Raw genomic sequence first — 17,103 nt, 5'->3', positions numbered from 1 at the left:
CTTGTTTTAAGGCCCACATAAAGAACGTAACGGCTCATAGGATAGCCGTTAGACTCTATGTAAATAGGCCCAAGGGCCTACCCTTCACCTGTATACAACAAAATGAGTTTTATGACCAACCAACATAAGAATTACTTCGTATTAGATTTGTTGAGGATATCCCGTGTGCTTTGTCATGGCTATTACACTTATGTGGAGCCAAATTCGCATAGCAGTCAATTGACCAATTACTAGGAGTACTTTCTCTAAACAAATGGAATATATGTTAAATGCCATGTTATTAAGTTGTATTATTAAGATTAAGCTTAGCATAACTTTTACTCTTTTACTACTCGAAATAGAACAACAAGACTAGGACACTCATAAATCCGTGGAGGGCTTTAAACATTAGACAATCACTCCCGGTTTCAGTTTGAAACACAAGGCTAAGACATCATTGGATCCCTACAAAACCGTACTATAAATAAGAACACATCAAATTATGTCCATCTGTGCATGGATCTCAAATAGTTCAGCAAGCTGCATCAACAGTCAGAACTTCACAAACCGCGCAAATGAAATGTGAGAAACTTTCATGAAATTAAAGATGTTGTGAATGGCAAAGATACATTGAACAATTGATGGTTAACTGGGATACATCATTTACAGGAATTACATGGTACAACAGAACAATGAAGCTCAATCCTAAGGGACTAAAATTACAAGGGCAAGATCACAAGAGACGTCAACAGAAGAGCAAAAATAATTATCAGAACTGTGAAACACCACAGGAAGATATAACAGTATCCTAACTAGATAGCAAGAACCGGACTTAGGATGACGGGTCATTTACATCTGAACTCGGATTCCTTGCAGATAGTGTTAAGACTATTTTTTCTGTCTTGATTTTGTGTCAGCCCATCGAAAAAAATCGCATCTAGTTTCAGGATTTGATGCAGGGCCCTGCATAAATAATGTCCATTTTAAGTACCATTAGTCCAATACCCTCAACCACATTCATAAACTGCATTATAATCTTAATCTTTGAAACAAGTAATGCTGCAGGAATAGTTGGAGAAAAAAATATACTGAACAAAGAGATTAAAAGAACAAACTTGGGTGGACTAGATGTAAGAAAATCTCAACTCAGATAAATGAATTGGTAACAGCGAAAATGATCTTTGTAACCTCGTCACCATATCATAACTTTATAAGCATCTTATTTAGGTATTAAAACTTATTATGTGACTACAGATAAAAAAAAATACCTCAGCGCGTGCACAAGCATAAAATCTTCGCCCAAAATTAGGACCTGATTTTTTTACAATCCGAGCAACACAGGGTTCACGATGCCCTTCACATAGAGGTATGCTATCCTGCATGCGTTGTTGAATCCTTTGCCACTCCATCACAGCAGTCTTTCTATCATTTTCAGGACAGCAATCAGTTGGAGGGTTATGCTCTTGAGAAGAAGCACTTTCATCAAAATTGCCTTCCTTGTTGATAGTTTCTGTTGTTTCTTTCACATAATCAGGAGAAATGACAGTACTTTCTAGGTTATCTGATGCATCCTTGGTAGACTTTTCCACACTATCACAAGTACCAGGAATTTTTTGAAAAAAGGATGTCAATGAGAGTTGAGAATGTTGATTTTGTTTCATTTTCTTCTTCTTTGGTACACCTGGTATTGATCGAATCAGCCGATTACCTGCTGTGGCCGCATCTTGGCTTTCTTTGGAAGTACAGGGCTCATTTTCACAGGAATTCATCACTGAAGATGATAGTGTATTTAAGTCAGTGCTTGATACACTGCAAGAATAAGATGCTTCTTCAATCCTTCCAATTAAATCGATGTCATCATCATCTTGTGTGGCTGGACTTGTCAGCGTACCAGCACCAACTCTTTCAGTCATCTGTCTTTTCATCAAAATTGACACTGCATAAAATGTAGAGCTGAATTACAAATTTAAGACAGATGAATAGATCCTGTAAATAATGAAGCAAAAATTGTGGGATCTATAAGAGATATAGCCAAAGGTCCAACACAACGGAGTAGAAAGAGAACACCTAAGAGTCTATGGCACTGAGCAATATCTTTCCAATTTAAGCTTCTATTTTAAAGTCTTTAACAACACTTGCCGCATGACCTGCCTGTACATCAGCAATCTCCACCCACCAGACACTCCAGCAGCTATGATCGCTATTAGTGGCAACCTAATTGAGCTAGCGGGTCACGTGCAAGTGTAGACCCCTGCCCCTTCTCTAATCTTTGAGCAAGCTAAGAAATGAAAGAAAATGAAGAACCAGTGTAAAGGTAAGATTAGAGTGATAGAAGATTTTAAAACATTCCTAAAATGGACAACTGTTAGAGAGGAGATACAATTTGATACAACAACCATAAACATTCCTAAAGAGAAGCTCCAGGATGCTAGGAGTTCCACCATAAAATCGCATATTGGTTTTCATTTCATCGGTAATATCTCAGTTCTATACGATTGTTCATGTTTTTCCATCTTAAGATAGAGATCTCTGACCGCTATATATAGTACTATTTTCCACGCTTGGAAGTTTTGCAATAGATAAGATGTGCACACATCAATATATGAACACCATGGTTGATTGATATGTATATGTTCACAGCATCATCAAATGACAGTGGAAAAGTCACATACCAATAGTTTGTTGTGACCCACGGATCTCTGGCATATATCTGGCGGATAGAGGTGGTGTACTGTGGATTTGAATATCAGGAATATCCTTAAGTGTAACAAACACAGGAACATGATCAGAACCTTCCAGTTTAGTAGCTCTACCTCCTTTCCAGCTATAGAACAGAGCAAAACATAACAGTGAGATCGCAGGGAATGATGATCCCAAATTTAATAAGCTAATCCATGACGTACTAGCCAAGAATATGCTATCTCAAAACAACTTGCAATTTAGTAAACATCACATCAGATCTACAGTGAACTATAACTATTTGTTATACGAAGAGTTGATATCAAGACTCAAGAGGACATATATTATTTTCACCCAGAGTACCTCAAACCATGATTTACCATATGTCTATATTTTTCTCTATATAAACAAAATATAAAGATTTTTAACATACAATTTCAATGAAATAGAAGGATCAAAAGAAAATCAATAAAAAGTATCAATTAAAGTAATAAAATAGTTTTATTTGGAGGCAATTGTTAGAAAAGACTATCATTCCCTTTCCTTGCTCATAAAAAATCCTGGCTCCAACTAACATACATTTACCAAATTCTAGCACTATCATTTTGACATTCAAAACCATGTAGCATGCCCCACTTTCTGCCAAGAATTAGATCATTAATCATATACCTCAATGAGATTCCAGGCTTCCACCTTCTAAATTGTGTCATTATATCACACTCTTCAACATGACAAACACCAAGGTTATGATCATCATTTCCCTGAATGTGGTGTAAGCATACACCAGAAGCAAGGATGTGGTCTATCCTGCTCCCAAAATTAAACTCTTCAGCACCTGTATGTACTGGCCAGCATGTATATGCATCTGCCCTGCATGAGAAGAAGATGATTAAACAATTAGATCATTGCAAAAATATGAAAGCTCCATAGACTTATGATTTGTATGTATAGCAAAGAATAAAACCTAATGTAAAGAGGTTAAAGACCTTTCTGGATGTTTTTCTCTAAAAAGGTCAAGAAAGGAACCTCCATTTTTCACCAACAGAGACCTAAACCATCTACGGAACCTGTAAAAAAGGCATAAACATTATCTTAGAAAAGCTGAAAGTCTAATTTCGTTCTCCTAACAAGAGAAATAGAAGAAGAAAAGAAAAGGAGATTGGTGAATGCTTTAAATGCCAACCACATAAGTTGAAAATTAGAAGATTGATAGTTACTCATTTTTCTCAAAGTCTGGCCCAGGTTCACAGCGATCTACAGCAGAAGGAGCAATGTTCAGATCCCCTACTACAATTATCCGCCTCTTTTCTTGTTGAAGCAATTCCCATCTTTTCTAAAAAAAAACTTCATATTTCAAAAGTCCAATAAACACAAACACACAGAGACAAACAGACGGACAGTCAGATAGCCTGTCTATAATGCTAAATGAAAATTGTGATTTATCTTATGAAAAGACTCTTTGATCCTACTCTTGAAAGTTTTATTAAATTTTCCTTTTCATTTCTGTAACAATATAAAACTGCCTGTAAAGTAGTCAGTTTGTTGGTGATATCAGAGGATCTTATATCCAATTTCCAGATATATATTAAGCATTAGAATAGCACGGGTCCTTAATTGAGAGGAATATATTATCAATTCAACAAGACATCATTCACATCAAGTAAGAATACATACTGAAACTCTATTTACAACTCATTTCATCCCATAAAACTTGTAATTTTATTGTTTTTAGTTACCCTAAATTATGGTTTACCTTACACTATTATCAGGCACAGATATTGTTTCTGTCACTAGTTATTGTAATACACAAGAGATAAATGCACAATCCTTCATTTCTGTAAATTTTCAAAGTGTAGCCAACTTTATGGACAGAGTATTAAACAGTGCTAAACATTGATGCATGTAATTGATTTAAACATATACGCATAAAATATGTACTCTTGCTACCAAAGTTCTTGGCAACACAAGAGAGCAATGGAAAGTACATATCAGATATCAGAACACATATACCTGCATAATCTTGAAGAAGTTGGCTTTGAATTGGATCCTCTCTTCATCTTCAGGAGCTGCTCTAGGTCCATATACATTAAATAGAACTGTAATCCCAACATAGCAACTTTACAAAATATTGTTGAAAAACTTTCAATAAGATATCAAAATAATCAGAAAAGAACTGGAAACAGAATGTAAAGTCAGTGTGCAGGATCATGGAAAATGGATTGAAACCCTAGGATGAATTGCATAGTTTCAAATTTTTAATCACTACAACACAGCTTGTAAGCTAATAGATGAAATGATCAATAGTATGAAAGCCTTGTCTAGGTACCAAAATGACCGTGATCTGTGATGACACAGCGTCCCTCACTGTCGATCTTTAAAAGCTCATCTTTTCGAAACTCCTTAAGGCATTCCAAGTCTGAAAAAACCTCACTACTAGATTCATTTCCACAAGTACCTAAAAGACCAGTAAAGCCTTCTTCTGCAGCCACAGGTAATGCCACTTCTGTACTAGAAAAGGCAGATCTTACACGGCAAAACGTTGCAACACCTACAAATGCTATCTCATGTTACTACATTTCAATGGGAAATGATAGATATGCTACTCACTTCGCTTGATAAACAAAGAAACATGCTTAAAATTTATGAGCAACTCAGAAGGAAGCATTCATATAGGTAAAATCTAGCATACTCAGTTCCAAATTCCACTTTAAGGAAATATGAACATCTATACAACATTCAAAAGCGAAAATCACTAAATCAATTTTTCCCACTAAATTCTCTAATAAGAAAAGCATATCAAAATAGGTCTTAACGGGTATCAATTTATAAATGCTTGCATTGTAAATTAAATGTTACAGCCCAATGTCAATCTTTTGTTCAATATGGAGTATCAGTTAACAAAAATAATCGAGCATGACTCGGGTATTACCTAGTTATATCGAGCTAATACAAAAACCCCGCCAAGGAAAATGGAGGGCAATTAGGCAAAGAAATGATACCTGAATAACCAGTGCGACCTTTTCCACAGGTACGAGTACAAGAAAAGAAGGATTCATACCCTTGAGCCATTATCAAATCTGCAGTAAGCTCTTGTTTTGTCGCTTTAATCTCCTAAATTTCAAAACTTTAAATCAATCAAACCAATAAATAAATTCAATCAATTACTCTATAATTCCACATAAGAATAGATTAAAAGAAGGGGAAACCTGGAAGCAGATGATGTCAGCATCGAGAGAATCGAGTAATTTAAGGAGAGAACCAAACTGGGTTATCCGTTGTCGGATGCCATTAACGTTGTAAGTCACAATCTTCAACATTTTTGGCAATTCAAATCAACAATAACTGATTTTATTGTGTTATTACAATCTCACACAGTTTTTTCAGGTGGGTTTGTTCGTTGAGACATTTCATCGAACAGGAAGTGTGCATTCTTGTAATGTTGCAGATCATTGCCTGAAAAGAAACAGCGGAATATAATTGATCACAGTTTCAGTATTCTGGGACATGGAATTTTTTAGCCCTAGATATGAAGAAGTGACTAGTTGATTTTCAGTGTACTGCAGTATGAGGCGGGAGAGAGGAAGCCAACCCTTCTCAATGACCCATGAACATCAACTTATGGCCTTATTTATTTACCTGGCTACTTTTTTTTTTTGGGTTTCAAAATTAATAAGAATGTATTTTTGATAATATTTCTTCTTTGATGAGTTGTCATTATTTTTTTTCAATTTTTTATTTTTGTATTTTTGACATTATTTTCCAACGCTTTTTCTCTCCATCTCTTCAATAATTACCAACTACTTTTTATTTCTCTCTATCTCTCTCTAACCCAACATACATATTTGTATTTCCCAATTATGCCTTTTAAGTTCCTTAATTCCCGTGTATAACAGGAAGTAGGCATGTAAATAAGGGATGAAAAGAGTACAAGTTAAAACTATAGTGGCTTGTGCAGTGTCCACTTTGAACGTCTACTAGACACGAGTGATTTTTATCGGTAATTTAATGTATCAATTGATAAATAATGTTTATTACTCGTACAGTCGCACTTTAGTATATACGAGGACCAAAAATAGGGTGTGCTTGTTCAAAATGAACGCAAGCCATTATTGACTGAACAAACCTCTTATCATGTAAGAGTACTAATTTTTTTGGAACAAAATTTTCATACGTTTTGAAAGCCATAACTTGTTTACTTATTGCTTACTTCCCATCTAGCTCTTAAAGTGAATAAGAATTCACCACACACCACACGAGGTAGTGACGGTATTGGAACGGATTTATGTTATCAAGCATAGAAAACCTGATACGAGTACTAACTTTTATTATGTACCATTAATTAATACTATAAAAATTACAAAAAGGTTGAGATTTTGACCGTTGTTAGTTTCCTACTATCTTTCATCAAAGTATCAAACTATCGCAATTAAAAGAAAATTAATGGTTTGGTCGTAGGACCATAAGAGTTGAGATAAAGATTGTAGAAGTAAGACTTGCTCTTGCTAAAAGAATGGGGGTATGAAAGTTAATCATCCAAATGGTCATTCAATCTTCCACTTTAAGCACTTCAAGTACAACTACACGCGACAATGAATGCGTACACACTTGTCCATAAATACCAAAAAATGATCTAATTAAAGCACAAGAAATGACTTTTTTTTTTTTTCTTTCCATTTTTGGTATAAACAAGAGAATGAAGATGTGGATTGGTTAGCAAACAAAATAAACGAGACATTCAAGTAGCAAGATTAGAGATGATTGGATGTTCACCCTTATAGTTCTGTATACAGTTATATTTCGTAGAAGAATTTCTCGTTAGACCTTATACTCCTTATTATTGTTTCGACTAGTGTGAATGGCCCTAGTTTCGAGGCCATACCCCTTATTTGCTTCGTAGAGCAAAGTTGCACATGAGTTTGCGTATTCCCTTTAAATTTGATTAAGAAAAACTGATCTCTACCACGTTAGCCTGGTAGACCCAGTAACTTCAATTCATCAAACGACTCTCTCATCATCTTCACCAGGTAATTCCACCAATTTTCGCTCTTTCTTTTTTCCTATGCTCTTTTATTTATTTTGTGCTCTAAAATATACAAAGTACCAAATTGTTCTGCATAAATTTTGCAACTTTCAATACATTTGTTAAAGAATGATTCAGAATTAAGTTTCAAAATTCTTTTTTTTTTTTTTTTCTCTCCCGAAAAATTCATACCCTTATTTGCAAATTGATTAGCTTTATTGTTCGATTTAATTTAAGTTGACCGAGAACTATGTTTGTTTGTTTTAAGGTTGATAAGCAAAACCCTCTAATTTGGTAGGATGTGATAATGATTGAGAATTTGTTTGAGTTTAGCAATACATGTATGTTATGGAGTTTGATGCGTAGGGGAGCTTTTGCACTTGCTTAGATCTGCATATGATACTATATCTAAGTGTATTATGTTATGTATAATGTTAATCTAAAGTTAGATGCAACATTGTATATATCATATAAGGTAAATGGAACGATTGTTGATATTGACTGTGATCGTTTGCCACCTGAGATGGGTAATTTACCTAGTAAAAAAGTTTGAAATCAAATCGGTGAATGAATTGCACCCTGAGTTGCCGATTTTATTGTTGCTATTGAAATTATTTGATAACTTGGTTTTAGTCACAGCGTTGATCTTGGCTGGGGAGGGATCAATGTTTCCTGTTATGCGGGGATTGGGAGTGGTAGAAAAATTGTTGCCCACACTCAATTTGAAACTTGATTTCAACATTTCATCACCATAAACCAGGGTGATGACATCTTCTTAGATAGCATTATTTTCTCATTGCTTTAGCTTTTTATTTTGTCATCCCCCACCCGAGGATGCTTTTGTGGATCATTGGATTTTAAAAAAAAGAAAACAATGGACCTTTTTTCCTTCCTTGGATAAAATTATGTAGGGATTAAGACATGGTATATACTGATTTTATAGCTCATATATCTAAACAATTAGTTACATCAAAAAGAGATTGAACTCATCGGAGTGGTCTTCCTTTGCACCAAAATAAAGACTATCAAATGAATAAGAATTGGAAAATTGAATATAGTTCAGGTGATGGTTCTCCTGTAGCTATTCACCCTGTCTAAGATTTTAAGCTAATATGAATCTCGCTTTCTCAATATGATAAAGCCTAAAAGTGTTGAAATATGCAAGAGGCATATGATGGGAAACAAATTAGAATAATATCTGTACTTTTCTAATATGCGTAGTATGTTAACTTGGCATTAGACAATTGGAGTTGCGATGAGAATAATATTGACACTATGTTTGGATAACAATAGTGAAGAGAAAGGAAGTAGAAAGAAAAAGAGTGAAGTGAAAGCGAGGTGAGGGGAGGGGAGGGAGAAGGTGACCTTCCATGTTTCTTCCAAATCTCTCCAACAATGGAGAGATTTGATTTATTAACTAGGGAAGGAAAACTGATCCTTTTAATTCTCTCCCCTTCCCTCGTTGCATTAGATATCCAAACAAAGGATAATGTATTTCTGCTTTTCTGTTCTCTTCCTTTTCCTCCATTTCTCTCTATCCAAACATAGTGTAAGTGATTCCTGGCTTTTTTGGTTTTACTACAAGTGGCATACAAATAAACATTATTTGCTGCTCTGTATTTGTGAAAGGTGATTGATTGTGCTTAGTGAATAATTATAACCAGTTGTAGATTATTTATGATACAAACTTTCAATTCATGTATAGAAAAATCATGAATATGACATTGCTCTAGGTTTTTCCAGGTGAAGGTCCTTGAGAAATCATGAATTGGGTGCAACGCAAGATCTACTTATACAATGTTACTTTTGGACTCTATATGTTAGATTGGTGGGAGCGTTACCTTTTCAGTATCCTTTACATATATATTTTTTTTCTCTTCTTTGTCATGCATTCCAATTTGCCTTGATATGTTAGATTGGTGGGAGCGTTACTTTTGTATTATTTGCGGCCTCCATATGTTTATGCTATTTAACATGTCGCTGTGGACTGTGGTAGTGGATTTGTGAAGTAGCCTTTTTGCCTTGATGTGTTTCCACTCCTAGACTAGGTGTCAGTACTCACAAACTACTATAAATCTATGATAAAGTATAGGCATATAGCATTATTTGAGGATGAGTACTGCTTCCACTGCTATATCTATTTAGTTCATGGGAACCTCAAAGACTATGCAGCGTTAAATATCAGCAGCTAAATTATTATATACAAGAAAGTGATAGTGGAATAGGTGAATAAACATATACTATTGAACCCGACAAAGTTTGCTTTGTGGATTATTGGATAAGAACCAATGGGAAAGTTTTGTCTTCTTAAATGATATTGGGTGTAATTTTATAGAGGTTAGGAGTATGAGTTAACATGTGGAGCATAATAATTTGAGCAAAACCCTTTCAAGTGATGTTAAAATTCAGAATTATTGCTGTTTTTTAGGTGTCGCTGGGGTAATTGGCTTATGTTCATATACTATGTCTATACTGCTAGCTTGTAGGTATGTGCAAGATTGATGAATCTTATAAAATGTCATAGAACCCATGATGATGAAGACCGAGAGGAGGATGGGGCTGTTGTGAATGAGAAGAGAAGGTCATTTTGTTGGAAGAGAAAGAGGGTATGGGTTTGTTATGAGGTCGGGTATGCCATATGTGCTGGTCTTTGATGGAGGGAAACCGCCATTGTTGGTGGAGATCAAAGTAAAAAATTCTCAATGATAAGAAAATTGACAAAAATATTCCAGATAGCAATTCGGTTCCATTCTTTTGATGTTTGAAAAGGGTTGATACTGATGTTGCTGCAAGAGATTATAGGGGTTGTGAACAGAAGTTTAGGCAGCCGATTGAAAAAACTCAACTCATTCCTGGGAATTTTGAGTGTTATGTTATGCTCCTAAAGTGATGGAAAGGCAGCCTCAATGAACTTGTTGAGCTCACAATTTTTTAAACATGGAAGACAACTCCAAGTATTTACCCAAAAAACCTTCATGTTTTGAATTAGAAAGGTTTTGAAGTTCTATGATGGTATATGATTTACTAGGTATGCCATATTTGTGCATGTAAGTTTCATTATAAACCTATTGTAATTTGAGGACTTGGGAATTAGATGTTCTGGCCTTGAGGGGTTATGTAGGTAGAAATTGGTGATAGGGAAACGAGGAAGTGAGTGTTAATAAGTATTGAGAATAAGGATTGACATTTTATGTATTTACAAGCTAATAGCCTAACACATACTACGAAGCATGAATAACTATCACTCTTACACAATTACCCATGGGAATGCAACTGCCTAAAAACTGCAATCTTTATGAATTTTGACATTATATAGAAAAGTTTTCACAAATGAATTTATTCACATGTTATCATACTCTGTGCCTTTACACATTCTCATCAAGGATTCAAAGTGACAAAATTTGCCCGATGGTTCACATCCTTTAATCCTTACTTGGCCTTTTCGGTTGCTTATGCTATCAATCTGTTCAAGGTTTATGAATCTTTTTATTGGATATTGGTTAGATGTTCTTGTTATCCAAAATGAGTCTTATTGTGATATTGTTGCAGTCATTTCAATGTCTCTTTGGTGTCTGTATATGATGCTGATAAAAGATTTGAGATGAGTCAGATGACTGTAGTTAAGTTAGTAATGACCATGTCCATATTAAGTGATATATGATTTTAAGAGATGCGAAGATGGTTTTGCAATCTCTACTGTTAGTGTTAATTGAGGGGGATCTGGGAAATATTACTTGCTTTTACAAAATTCATGAATAATGTCAAGTTTGCCATTCTTCATGCGGGGCTAGGATTTTGTTAGACTTGCAAATTTGGCATCTGTTGATTTCATTCTTAGTTTCATAATTCATACTAACCACCTTGTACATTTCAGTTTATTATTGAGCTCCTTATCCTGAACAGATACGCTAATCATTGTCTTAATGTGGTTTATTTTCTACAATGGGCTACGACAAGTATCTGAATTCTGGAACAGGTAACTTGAATCATCACATTGTGGATACATCTATCACTCTATCAGTTAGTCTTTTATGGTTTAGTGATGAAGTGCTTGGATTAGCTGTATATGGATTAGTGATGAAGTGCTTGGTATAATTCTCTGAACTTGGTTGAATTTTCGCAGTGTATTTGTAGTTGTGTACTTATCTTTTGGTTCATTGTTTGCTTAGGCCTTGGTTAGCATGTATATAGCAGATGATTGGAAAGTAAACTATGGATATTAAGACATCATTTTGACTATTAGACATTATAGTCTTTGTTTTTTTTTTTTTTTTTTTTTTTTTTTTTTTGGAGGAAACATTATAGTCTTTGAGAGTTGGAAATTTGTCACCATCAAATATTGACTAAATCAGAGAAAGACATGTTTAATATTGTTAATTTTGTCAAAAGTTGTGATTTTGAGTTTCTCTGTGCAATTTCTTTTAATATACCACGCGAAAAGTTGATGTATCCATTTGTATTTCTTAATAATTTTTTTGGCTTATGCTCATTCTCAATCAACAATGACAGGGTATGCATCTATTTAAAAACGGTCTTGGTTTGGTTTGTACTTTTTTTATTCTAGTTTTATTCCTAAGTATTTTGAAATAATTGAATACACTGAATGTTATGCTATTGTGCTGTTAAGTGGTAACATCAGAGTAGAATTTGGCCTTCCTTTTCTTCTATTTTACTGGTAAGGGTCACCAATATGGCCCTCTTTTATGCTGTGAAAGTCATATCACGCCCATAACTTATACGCCTGTCTTTCTGGAGCCATTGCATGGACAATAGTTTTCACTCCCCAGCCTCATATAAAGTAGTTTGAAAAAGCGCTATGCTGCTTCTGTTGGATCTGATTATGAGTGTCATTGTTGGTGCTTCAGTGCATAGTAATCATAAAATAGCAAGAACTAGAGTTTCAGTTGGTGTTGAAAGTGTATGATTCTGGTTCTGGTTGCTGGAAAGAATCCTTAGCTTGGATTCCTTGGAAGTAGCTCTGGAAGAAAGAAAGTTCTGTGGCACTAAGATTGATGTCTGACTTAGTGACTTTGCTTATATATTTCGCTTGATGTGGGCTAAATCTTTTTTCCCTCTTGTTGATATTATATTCTTGATCTTTTTTCTATCCAACATAAATTATAGGAGGAAGCTGTCTATTGGATAAGTTCATATTCATGGTAGTCCTATGAACATAGAGTAAGTCAAACGAAAATAAGACATCTTATGAGTTCTGACTCTATTGCTGATTCTTTGGAATCACCTTAGGGGCCGTTTGGTCCGCGCAGGGGAATCGGAATAGAATGAACAAAGGGAATGAAAGAGAATGGAATGAAAAACCATTCCATGTAGTGTGTTGTTTGTTTTAAAAATATAAAGAGAATCACCCCCACCACACCACCACCACCAACACCACCACACACGCCTTTTTCCTTCACTTTCTCACTTCTCCAGCCACCCCACTGCCCAGCCATCACCTTGTCGGAATCCCCCGGAACCCGTGGCACCTCCCCTCCCCCGAAAATATCTCCCCCTCCCCGGAAAACCTTCCCCTAATCCCTTTCACCTTTCCTTCTCCTCTGAACCGGCCATTGCCGCCAATTCCAAGCTCATAAACCCTAATTATTCATCATCAATACCCTCCAAATCCTAGAAAACCCCAATTAAGAAATCCAACAAATTCTCGTTTTTCTTCTATTCGATTTTTGCTCAATCTAAACAGGGGAAGCGATGGCCGACGAGTGGTCGGGGAAGGTTTTTGAGGGTTGGGGGAGGTGCGACAACCTCCGGCAAGGGATGAGGGAGGTGCAAACAGGGGCGGTGAGTTCCGACGATGGGTTGGGGAAGATTTTCGAGTGAGGTGGGTCGGGGCGAGTGGCGGAGAAGGGACGGCGATGGCCGGGGGAAAAGCGGTGAGGTGGTTGGGTGGTGGTTGTGCGGTGGGGGTAAGGTAGAAGGGTGGTGGCTGGTGTAGGCACGGTGGTGTAATGCTGGCTAAGGAAAGGGAATGGAAAAGGCTAGGGGGGGTGGGGAATGAACTTAGAGGGATTTGGGGGAATAAAGGGGGTAAAGGGGATTGGAAAAGTGGCCTAACAAACAACAACAAAGGGAATGATTCCCGTCGATTCCCATTCCCTTTATTGAATACCCCCAACCAAACGGCCCCTTAATTCTTTTTTTTTTTACGGGGAGTTCTGACTTTATTGCTGATTCTTTGGAATCGTCTTAATTCTTACATATGCTAAGCTAGTTCTAATTATATTCTAGTTGATAGGCTTTAAAATGTATCTGCTTTCTTTGGCCAGCTGTAAGCCTGCCAATCATCTGTCCCTTTCTCTTAATTTTCTTTGAGAAAATTTATTTAGGAAAAAATGATAAAAATAATCCCAACTTTCGTTCATTCGCTCAAAATAATCCCAACTATGGATTATTTTTAAATAATCCGAACTTTAAGTGTCATTCGCTCAAAATGGTCCTAAACCGGTTACCCAACCTGTTATGACAGGTAAAGGGGACACGTGTCACCACATGATTCGTTGAAAATTAAAAAAAAATTAAAAGTAAAAAAATACAAAAAGTAAACAATAAAAAAAACCAAGCCCCACCCATGACCACCCTCCCCACCACCAGCCACGACCCCCCCTTTCAGAACCCCCATCCCCGCCGCTGACTAGACACCCCTCCTCCCGCCGGCACCGGTGACGCCCCTCCCCCTACCTCCTGAACCACCGGTAATGTTTTAACACCCAAGCTAAGTAATCACAACTTAGTACCAGAAATGATTTCATTAATCAGTATCTACAAACTAAAAATTAATACACTGATACCCAAAAATATTTCATAATCAAATTAATAAAAGTTGGAACAAGATAAAATCAAATACTAGTAGGGACGTGGTTGAGGGAAATGCTGGTGGAGAAAAGGGCGTGCTAAACGGCTGAAGAAATACGCTGAGTGTCGCCGTAAGCCAATATTGAAACACAACCACCGTAGTTCAAGTTAAGGAGGGCAGAGGCAATATTGTGTGCAATTAAATTAGGATCATAATTCTTGGGCATCGGACCACACTCAATATCCCACCACACTCAATATCCCACCACACTGACCGTCTTCGCCTTGCGATATTCCGTTGCAATTTAATTCACCTTCACATTTTGATTAAGATTTGCAATGGGTAGGGGGAGGTATGGCGCCGGCACCGTCACGGAGGAGGGGTCTCTAGTCGCCGGCGGGAATGGGGCAGGGTGACCTGGCTGGAATTTAGGGAAAGGGGGCTGCCAGGACGGTGGTGGTGGGGTTGCGTGTGGGATTTTTTTTTTTTTTTTTAAGTTTTTATTAATATTTTTTTTCAACCTTCCACGTGCTGACACGTGTCAGTTAAATCTGAAAAAAAAAAACCTCTTTAACAGGTTACTGGTCACTTGGGACCGATAAAAGTAAATGACCCTCAAAGTTCGGATTATTTTAAAATAATCCATAGTTGGGATTATTTTAAGCAAATGGGCGAAAGTTGGGATTATTATTTATCAATTTTTCCAATTTAATTAGGCTTTGTTCGGTTTAGTGACTGATTCGTGGTATGTCGGTCACTGACCTTCATGGACTTGTATTGCTTTGAGACCATTGATAGACTGTTAGTGATCCAATAATCCCAAAGCTTCTTTCTTCAGTTGTAATTTGCCCATCTTTAAGAGGGAACCAATTACCCTCTTTCCACTGCATTGTTATGACTTCCCTATTCTGTGTCACTATTAGGCATAAAAGGAATTGTTCTCTTTTGTTTTATAATACTTTATAAGTTTCTAGCTGCAGAACTTTCATTCTCTTGACTGGGGGACAAAGATGAGAGACATGTTCAGGGATTTTCTTTGGTCTCTAGATATTGGCCATTTGGGCAATGAAAAGTGTGCTTGAATGTGATTTTTATTTCCTTTAATTGAGTCCGGAGTATGTCTATGTCTGAAATTTTTTACTCGCTGGGAATAAGCATAGTTTTAGCAATCGGCCACTTGGGGAAGAGTTCCAACGCCCTGTTCAAAAGTGACATGTAGTCTCTCATAGCAGTAGGACATTGACTTGGGGAAGGGAGAGTTGGAGGGTGGAGCTGAGTCGAATGCACAGCCATACTATTGTTTCACGTGAATAGCTTCTTTTTTGCTACTTTAAACTTATTAACCTTCCCATTCCCATTTGCTCCCAGGCTTGATGTCAAGCTTACAGTGCATTATTTGCCTTCTCTCTCTCTCTCTCTCTCTCTCTCTCTCTCTGTTTTCCTGCCTGAACTTTATCTTTATGACAGTGAATCGAACAATCCCACATCTTGCTGGGTTACAATGTTTTAATCGTCAACATTATATTTTCAAACACTAATGGTTTTTTTGATATGCTTTTGCTTGCCAATTTTGTTCAGGTATCTGGGGGGAGGTGTGTAGAATTCTCTTACTGGATGAAGTAACACAAAGTTGATATTGGACATAACTTCTGATGTACTGTTAATTATTGGTAGATCCTATTCATTGTACCTTTATCAAATTTCATTATGTTTCTTTTACAATTTAGTTTCTCAATCTAAAAGAAGGATCATTGATCTGGGTTTTGCTCCCTTGTTATATATTGATCCTTTAAGTTAATTACATGTTAATATTGTATTTTGAGAATGGATCTCTATGAATAGGGTCATTGTTGTACAAATTACTACACCGTCTTCAATTATTTTGACGAAAGAGAGCATTATATTGCAAGTTTTTTTACGACTATAATTAGGAATGCTTATAAATTAATCCATTGCTTATGAATTAGAAATCTAGAAGAGTTGCTCAACAACAATGATTTTCAATGCCTTCGGTTTTTTCCCTTCTAATTTTATCTCATCACAAAGAGATTTTACTGCGTATTATTCGGTAGTGTGTAGCACTAATTCTATTTGATTCTGGAAAGAATTCTTTAAGCAATATTTTCAAAGACTTGTTTTTCCCTTGTAAAGGTATATGGTAGCTTAAGGAACCCTTTTCTTATGGAAATTTTCTAAAGAATTAGGATGAATATAAGAATGTCAAAGTGTACTTTTAATTTGTTATTCTTACCATCAAACAAATCCTACGCGAAAGGACAAATATCGTAAATGACAGTTTGACATGTTTTTATTTGTCAAACCATGCTAGTATAATTCAAATAAAATAAAGAAAATTAATGGTAAACCTAAAAGTTAATTGGTTTGAACAAATACTCCGTATTATGATTAAACTGATAAAAAACATGTTCATGACTTCATGAGGAATTGAAACTTATACAAACCTCGGTGTCATCTTTACCATCTTTAGTAATTAGATGGGAAACTTGTGTATCCATTTCTAAGACTTGCCCATGCTTCATCAATGAGGGAACAATTTGATTATTTATTTATTTATAAATTCATTTTGAATTTTCACAACAATCTATGAATGATA

General features: G+C 36.0%; 2 protein-coding genes across 4 annotated transcripts; one reads left to right on the top strand and one right to left on the bottom strand.

The window, feature by feature from the left end:
- Positions 1–560: 560 nt before the first annotated feature.
- LOC110694701 (DNA-(apurinic or apyrimidinic site) lyase 2-like) lies at positions 561–6,339 on the bottom strand. 2 transcript variants are annotated; one of them, XM_021871872.1, is made up of 10 exons: positions 5,865–6,339; positions 5,658–5,769; positions 4,985–5,206; positions 4,669–4,754; positions 3,876–3,991; positions 3,645–3,725; positions 3,328–3,528; positions 2,652–2,803; positions 1,248–1,915; positions 561–942 (listed from the first exon to the last, which is right to left on the bottom strand). In XM_021871872.1, exons 1-10 carry the CDS (start codon positions 5,973–5,975, stop codon positions 868–870), a joined length of 1,824 nt encoding a protein of 607 aa, XP_021727564.1. In that variant the 5' UTR covers positions 5,976–6,339; the 3' UTR covers positions 561–867. The 2 variants fall into 2 exon arrangements, with proteins under 2 accessions (XP_021727564.1, XP_021727565.1); XM_021871873.1 differs by having other exon boundaries at positions 5,114–5,206; positions 5,865–6,338.
- Positions 6,340–7,332: 993 nt separating this feature from the next.
- LOC110694700 lies at positions 7,333–16,415 on the top strand. Of its 2 annotated transcripts, none has more exons than XM_021871871.1 (4): positions 7,333–7,682; positions 9,412–9,526; positions 11,582–11,654; positions 16,068–16,415. In XM_021871871.1, the coding sequence occupies exons 2-4, from the start codon at positions 9,442–9,444 to the stop codon at positions 16,087–16,089; spliced, it is 180 nt and encodes a 59-aa protein (XP_021727563.1). In that variant the 5' UTR covers positions 7,333–7,682; positions 9,412–9,441; the 3' UTR covers positions 16,090–16,415. The 2 variants fall into 2 exon arrangements, with proteins under 2 accessions (XP_021727563.1, XP_021727562.1); XM_021871870.1 differs by having other exon boundaries at positions 7,346–7,682; positions 9,422–9,526.
- Positions 16,416–17,103: the final 688 nt, after the last annotated feature.

This window comes from Chenopodium quinoa, unplaced genomic scaffold (assembly GCF_001683475.1).
Source record: "Chenopodium quinoa cultivar QQ74 unplaced genomic scaffold, ASM168347v1, whole genome shotgun sequence".
NCBI lineage: Eukaryota > Viridiplantae > Streptophyta > Magnoliopsida > Caryophyllales > Amaranthaceae > Chenopodium > Chenopodium quinoa.
The sequence above is the reverse complement of the archived record's forward strand: the minus strand, read 5'-3'. Positions and strand labels throughout refer to the sequence as shown.